General features: G+C 52.8%; 1 protein-coding gene across 1 annotated transcript; it reads left to right on the plus strand.

Annotated features, from left to right (window-relative positions):
• Positions 1 to 882: 882 nt before the first annotated feature.
• NYX (nyctalopin) lies at positions 883 to 7,095 on the plus strand. Its single transcript, XM_038760126.1, is given in 4 exon segments — positions 883 to 1,134; positions 1,897 to 1,953; positions 2,595 to 2,667; positions 5,678 to 7,095. Coding segments are annotated over 4 exon segments (1,800 nt in total).
• The last annotated feature ends 864 nt before the right edge of the window (positions 7,096 to 7,959 follow it).

Genomic DNA, 7,959 nt, shown 5'->3' on the forward strand with positions numbered 1-7,959 from the left:
AGCCTTGGGCAAGCCACGCTCCTTCAGTGCCCTCTGCTGGGCGTTCCTCAAGTAGCCGCTGACCGGCACACTCGGGCCCTGCTTTGCCCCCACAAATCCCTAGTGATATTCCTTCAATCGTATTTATTGAGCAATTATGGTGTGCAGAGCACTGTACTAAGCGCTTGGGAAGTATAAGTTGGCATTATAATAGAGACGGTCCCTACCCAACAACGGGCTGAGGGCAGGTGGCCGCGGTGGCCGAATCTCTAGGCTCGGAAAAGTGGCAGCCCACTGTTGGGTAGGGACTGTCTCTATATGTTGCCAGCTTGTACGTCCTAAGCGCTTAGTACAGTGCTCTGCACACAGTAAGCACTCAATAAATACGATTGATGATTGATGATGATGGCAGGTATTTGGGAGAGTGTGTGGGGCCACCAGAGGCTTGAGAAGGGGCTTGCTGCTGAAGAAGAACTCGTGTGGCCTACATTTCCTCTTGCCTTCTTACACAGCTCTTTGTCCTTTCATAAAAAGCGGCAGACAGGTTTCGGCTACAATTTGTTTTCCAAGCCTGGATGAATTGACTGCACCTCGGGGTCAGATTGAAGGTCGCTGAAGGGGCAAGAAGGCTAGCTTTTACCTTTGAATGGAGCTCTATCTGAGGAAATTAGGGTACACAGTGGAAAGAGCAAGGGCCTGGGGGGGCAGAGGATCTGGGTTCTTATGCCAGCTTTGCCACTTGATTGTGGTAAGGCTTTGGGCAAGACACTTCACTTTCCTAGGACTCGGTTTTCCCATCTCTAAAATGGGGATTAAAGTTCCTGCAGGGCAACTCTCTGGGGTCACTGTTGCTGACTGCCTGAAATCCATTGAAGTTTGTGGGGACGAGGGAAGGGATGGGAAATGGGGATTAAAGTTCCTGCAGGGCAACTCTCTAGGGGCACTGTTGCTGACTGCCTGAAATCCATTGAAGTTTGTGGGGACGAGGGAAGGGATGGGATATTTGTGCTATGGACCCGGCCACTGCCACCACTGAGCCCAGCTTCCTGTTCCGCTGGAAGTGGAGAGAGGTTGCTTGGTAGAGGAAGGAGAGCGAAAACTCTCCCCTTGCCCGACAGCTTTCCCACTCCCATCAGTAGAGATGTTAGGCAGCTGGTAGTCCAAGCTGCCAGGCTATTAGAACAAAAGGCTCACAGCCAGGGCCATGACAAATCTAGTCCTTGACTCCCCCCCCCCTCCATCTTCCCTCCCCTCCCTCTCCCAAAAAGCACCACAAGGTAAGGATTCATTCAATAGCATTTATTTAGGGCTTACTGTGTGCAGAGCACTGGATTCAGCAGAGATGAGCAGTCTGGGAGTACCAGGGGCTGGTACCCTTGTAGACTGGGCATGGCCTGGGCAGAAAGTTGCCCCCAGTCTATGACCCACTGCCTTGCTGAGGTGCAGAGGGGGCGTCTCGCTCTGCCGGAGAGAGATCGTCCATCACAGCTAGTGCAATTACATGAAATTGGAAGCTCATGTGAACTGGAAAACAGAATTAAATTCATCTAGTGTGCGCTGCCAATAGATGGATCTGTCAAGGGATGGTGATTTTGTTTTCAAATCCTATCGTGATGGCTCAGAGCCAATTTCAGGGTGACCATTTTAGGGGGGAGAAGGGGGAGGTGGAGAGCAGGGAGGAGGAGAAAGGACATAGGAGAGAGAATGGGGCGAGGACAAAGGGTGATGGAACCGAAAAAAAGCAGTTTGGTTTGTCAGCAAAACCCATCTCTGCTTTAGAGCCTAGCACAGGCCTAGCGTTCCATCCCTGCTAATCTGATCTGACAGAGGCTTTCCCTGCCATTAAATCTGAGCTCTTCCAGGAAAAAAAGCCTAACCACTGCCTCAGTCCCCATTCCCTCCCTCACCCTCCGCTAGAGCAGGAAGGAGGATGGGACCCCGCAGCTGATGGAACGCGATGTCCAGCACGAACCGGTAAACAACACCTCGGCTGGACTTCTCCATTTGCGAGGAAAAGCTCTGCCCTTCTCCGCCTCTGGGAAAGCCGGGAATACCACTATTAAGAGGAGGCAGTTGTTTTGGACTTAGGAATAAGCCCCCAGATCAATCAATCAATCAATCAATCGTATTTATTCTATTTATTTTATTTTGTTGGTATGTTTGGTTTTGTTCTCTGTCTCCCCCTTTTAGACTGTGAGCCCACTGTTGGGTAGGGACTGTCTCTAGATGTTGAATAACTTGTACTTCCCAAGTGCTTAGTACAGTGCTCTGCACACAGTAAGCGCTCAGTAAATATGATTGATTGAGCGCTTACTGTGTGCAGAGCACTGTACTAAGCACTTGGGAAGTACAAGTTTGCAGTGGCCAGACCACTTCTCCAATGATAGACTATTTTTTTGAACCCAAACCCAAGGGGAAAGTGCTCTGCATACAGGAAATGCTCAGTAAATATGCTTGGTTGAGTGAGTGGAAAGTGAAAGGGAAGGAGCCAAAAGGTAGAGACTTCTGGAGGCAGGAGGGACGTTTAATCCTGATTTCCTGTGATACCCGGAGTAGGATGGGAGGGAGCAGGTGGAAAAAAGACTTGACCTTGTGCTTTGTCTTGTTCCATGTAGGGTTCTGACTCCTGGCTGCCTGTCCTGAGAAGCCACACCTGAACCAGGGGGATGTTAGCCACTCTCTTCAATGGTGAGTAACCAAGTGGCCTTTATTATTATTATTATTATTAATAATAAGTATGGTATTTGTTAAGTGCTTACTATGTGGCAAGCATTGTTCTAAATGCTGGGGGAGATATAAATTAATCAGGTTGGACACAGTCCTTGTCCCACATGGGGCTCGCACTCTTATCGCCATTTTACAGATAAGGTAACATGCCCAAGGTCAGAGACCAGACGTGTGGTGAGTTGTTGGCATTAGAACCCAGGGCCTTCTGACTCCCAGGCTATACTCTATACAATAAGCCATGCCACCCACAACCCCCACAGCTATAAGCATTGCTCTCCCTTGGAGAAAATCCTTTAAAAATGGCCTGAGGGCTCCATTTAAAAAAAAGGCTCCTATCCCCCATGGGGCTTACTGTCTAAGGGGGAAGGAGAACAAACAGTCGATGATGGTCGCCCAGGGAAACTAAGCAAGGGTTAGGACCCGTTGCTCTCCACAGACTCTGCAGCACACACTGATGACAAACCAGAGTGTGGTTTAGTGGAAAGAGCACAGGCCTGACTGTCAGAGGACCTGGGTTCTAATCCCAACTCTGTCAGTTGATTGCTATGTGACCTTCGGAATATCACTCAACTTCCCTGTGCCTCAATTTCCTCATCTGTAGACTAGGGAATCAACACCTGTTCTCCCTCCCTGTGAGCATCATGGGGGACAGAGACTGTGTCCTGATTAGACCTGATTATCTACTCTAGTGCTTCGTACACTGCTTGGCACATAGGGCGTAACAGATACCATAATTATTATACACTTAAGCCACAAAATTCTGACAAGCTGCAGGGAATCAATCAAGCAGAGGTATTTGTTAAACGCTTACTGTGACTAGAGCACTGAACTAGGCACTTGGTAGAGTACAATAGATTTGGTAAACATGATTTCTACCCACAAGGAAACTCAGAAATTTTAACCAATACCACAATTTATCGTTAGTATCAAAGGTCACTTTTCTTCCTCGAAAGAGACCCGGTGGTAGCCAGAAGCAGTGTGCCCTAATGGATAAAGCACAGGCCTGGCAGTCAGAAGGATGAGGGTTTTAATCCTGGGCCCGCCACTTATCTGCTGTGTGACCTTAGGTAAATCACTTCACTTCTCTGTGTCTCAATTCCCTCAGCTGTAAAATGGGGATTGACTGTGAGCCCAATTTGCTTGTATCCACCCCAGTGCTTAGTACAGTGCCTGACATAATAAGCACTTAGTAAATACCATTATTATTATTCCTCTGCAGCCCTTTCCACCCTGAGAATGCTGCGACCCATAGCCTCCCTGGGGAAACGTTTGGGCTTTTAAGCAAAGCTGCATTCTTAGAGGCCACTGCTAGCCCTGGCTCTTCCTGTTCTGAAATCGAACAGCCATTTCTAACTCAACATGGCCTTTCACAGGCGAATGAAGACCAGGTTGAACACAGCTTTGTTTGGGGGAAGGGTAGTGTTCTGTCTTTCCACTGGAGAAAGTAGCTCTAATCAAAGGGAGAAGACACCAGCCACCGGGAGGAGGGAGAGAGGGTTGCGGAGGCGGAAGAGTGAAGGGCAGGGAGGCGGTCTCTCAAGGAAGTCTTGAGTATGGGCGTAGACATTGGCCTTCCTAAATCCGTTAGAAAAGTAAACCTATAAATGTCACTTTAGGTGTTAAAATCATACAGGCTGAAGGGGATTTGGAATGGAGCCTCTTTACGATGACAGTATTGTCCTTTTTTAAAAAACTACCCACTGTTAAATTGCTCTAGAAAGTCATTTCCCATGCAGCCAATCACTTCAACCCCCTGCCAGTCACAACCCTGAGAGCGCTGACTGATTTTTTTTTTTCCACTTCAAGAGGCGCACTCAGGGAAAAGAATCATGTTACCTCTCATCCTTTTAAAAATCTCCAATAGGAAGTGATAATTTTCAAGTCCCCGTAGCTCTGCGGCAGGACCTGGGTTTGAAGGGAGGCAGTAGGTTTTTGCTCACCTTGGCCACTGTGCCTCCTGAGAAGAAAGGGGCTACCTCCCCCTTCTGGGGTCATCCAACGGCCACATGCAAGACTTCTGGGAACCTGTCCCCGCTCCATCACCCTCCACACCCCACCCAAAGGGTGATGAGAGTACGGGCTGGGGGTTGGGACTAGGGCTGTGCTAGTGTTTGGGTTAGGCCCGAAGCAGAGAGCCTGCATCTCCCTGAGAGGCAGTGAGGTAGGGGCCCAGATCTGACATGGATCCCCGCTGACCACTGCCTCACTTCATCCATGGCCTGAAACAGGCCAGGACAGCCAATCCTTGGACCTAGAGAAGATAGTGAGGCCGAGCAGAAGCCCCAGCCCCCCTGAGTTCGAGGGGAGCCCCCCGACCCTGTGCAACTCTTGTCCTTAGCCCGGGACCTCTGTGCCTGTCGTGTCATGTGGGCAATGTTAAAAGAGAAGGAACCATGTTGGGGGGACCTTGAGCCAGCCACTTAACTTGCCGGGGCCTCAGTTTTCTCATCTGTAAAATATGGAGTCAATGCCTGTTCTCCCTCCCTCCTAGACTGAGAGCCCCCTGTGGGACCTGATGATCTGGAATCTACCTCAGTGTGTAAATAATCATTAATTATGGTATTTGCTAAGCACTTACTATGTGCCAGGCACTGTACTAAGCACTGGGGTGGATACAAGCAAATAGGGTTGGGCACAGGCCCCAAAAGGGGCTCCCAGTCTCAACTCCCATTTTACAGATGAGGTAACTGAGGCCAAGAGAAGTGAAGTGACTTGCCCAAGGTCACACAGCAAAGTGGTGGAGCTGGGATTAGAAGCCATGACCTTCTCTCCCAGGCCCATGCTCTATCCACTGTGCCACGCTCCTTGGTAGAGTGCTTAACGAATGCCACAAATATCATTATGGTTCATTGCTAATTGGTCCTGTTTTGTCTCTCTTTCTCTCTCCCCATCTCTCTTGCTCCTGGCTTCTCCCCACCTTCATTTGTGGCCCCTGCATCTCCCCCTTGTCATCCATCTGCCCCTCCGCCAGCTGCCCTGTGGCTCCCTCTGGCACGGGGGGCACGGGGATGCACGCGGGTCTGCCCTGCGGGCTGCGCATGCCCCTGGGAGCGGGGCTGCTCTGTGCTGTGCACTGGGGCCGGGCTGCTTCAGGTCCCGGCCGAGCTGCCCTTTGAGGCCTCGGCCCTCATCCTGGACAGGAACGCCATCCGCTTCCTGGCCGAGCGGGCGTTCGGGACGCTGCCCTCCCTCCGCCGCCTCTCCCTGAGCCACAGCAACCTCTCTTTCATCACTCCTGGGGCCTTCAGGGGGCTGCCCAACCTGGCAGAGCTCAGACTGGCCCACAACCCCTCCATCCGCTCCCTGCACCCCCGCACCTTCGCTGGCCTGGGCCACCTCGCCCGGCTGGATTTGGCCCACTGCAACCTCTTTGGCATCTCCGACCGGCTTCTGGTCGACCTGCCTGCCCTGCGGGAGCTCTCCGTCTTCCAGAACCGCTTCCGTCGCCCACCCGGGGCCCTCTGGGGCCTGGAGAACCTGACCCGTCTGGACCTGGCGAGGAACCAGCTGGAGGCAGTGGCCTCCAATTCCCTGCAGGGCCTGCGTGGGCTGCGCTCTCTCAACCTGCAGAGCAACCGCATCGGAGTCCTGCATGGCCGGGCCTTCCGCGACTGTGGCGCCCTGGACCACCTCTGCCTCGACGACAACCTGTTGGCCCAACTGCCGGCCCACGCCTTCCAGGGCCTTGGCCGGCTCAGGGTGCTCAACCTGGGCGGGAACTGCCTGGGGCACGTGGCCGCCTCCTGGTTCCGGGACCTGGCAGAGCTCGAGGTGCTCTACCTGGACCGGAACCGCATCGGCCACATCGAGGAAGGGGCCTTTGAGAACCTCACAGGCCTCGTCGCCCTGCACCTCAACGGTAACCGCCTGACCTCCCTGCCCTGGCGGGTCTTCCGTCCGGTCTACTTCCTGGGCCGTCTGTACCTTTTCCGGAACCCCTGGGCGTGCGACTGCCGCCTCGAGTGGCTGAAGGAGTGGATGGAGGGCTATGGCCTGGTCCGGGACGTCCCTTGCGCCTCCCCATCCTCGGTGGCTGGCTTGGACCTGAGCCAAGTAGACTTCCCCCAGTCCCCTGAGGGCTTCTGCCTGGACCCCATGGAATTGAACCTCACCTCCTCCTCCTCCACCGTTGCTGCCCTGACAGGAGTGCCTCCCTCCACAACAGAGAGCAGGTTCCGCTTTCTCCTCTCCCAGCTGCTGTTGCCCCGTGCCTCGGGTGAGGAGGTAACCGATGCCCCCGAAGCATCCATCAACAGCTCCCTGCCAGAAGGCCTGGGCGGCCCTCTCTCTTCAGGGTGGGAAGGGTTCGACCGCAGATGCTCGGCCCCCTGCTTTGGTCACGGGCTGTTGGGCTACGCGGCTCTCCTCACCCTCATCATGCAGGCTTGATGACTCCATGTGGTTGCCACCTCCCTGGATGGCACGGGACACTAGGAGCGGCTGGTCAGCTCTGGGAAGGGAGGAAGGAGAGCTCTGATGCTGCCAGCTGTGCTGGTGAAGGGTGAGATCTCTCCAGGAAGAACCCTGCTCAGTTTTTAGAGCGTGTTGGGGACCACAAGGAAACATGCCACAGACAAATCACACTGACCTTCTAGGAGCGTTAAAGGAGTTGTCCAGTGGTATTGGATGACCATTTCCTTTCTGGGGGAAGATGGGGTTCGACGCTCATCTTGGCAGGCAACAGCCAGGAGCAGTCGGAGTCACCCAGATCCAAAGATTCCTGAGTGGACAGACATTGTGGCTTTTGACCCTTCTCCCTCCCTCCTTGCCTGTGATAGATGGGGTGCTGGTTTTCAGGTCCTCACCCCAACCCAGACAGACCTTTTGCCAGTCCTGGGTGCTTGTGAGGAACAGTTTGGCACCCCTTCTCTCTCATTCCCTAAGGAGCCCCGGGCTGGATGTTTTCTCATAAACTCCTGAGGGTTTGGGTAGACATGAATCAGTCCTGGAACAGACAGGAAAGTCCCGTTGTAAGCTACTGACTTACCTCTGTGCTCTGGCTCTTCCCCTAATGAATCAACCTCCAAATGGAAAGAGAAAATGGAAATGGGTTAAGTGCTGTGGTAGATTGCTTTTCTTTTGGGGAGTTGTCAGGCTGGGAACTACAGGGGTGAGGACTAGCTGCTGGGAGAAGGGTAGGTTAAGGGAAAGTTTGACACATGTGAGACCATTTGTGTCATGAAGTCAAGCTGCCTCTGAGGCACATTCATGACCATAGAGATGAGTAATTTTAGGTGTTAAAAAGGATCAAAA

This window comes from Tachyglossus aculeatus, chromosome 18 (genome assembly GCF_015852505.1).
Source record: "Tachyglossus aculeatus isolate mTacAcu1 chromosome 18, mTacAcu1.pri, whole genome shotgun sequence".
NCBI classification, from domain to species: Eukaryota; Metazoa; Chordata; class Mammalia; order Monotremata; family Tachyglossidae; genus Tachyglossus; species Tachyglossus aculeatus.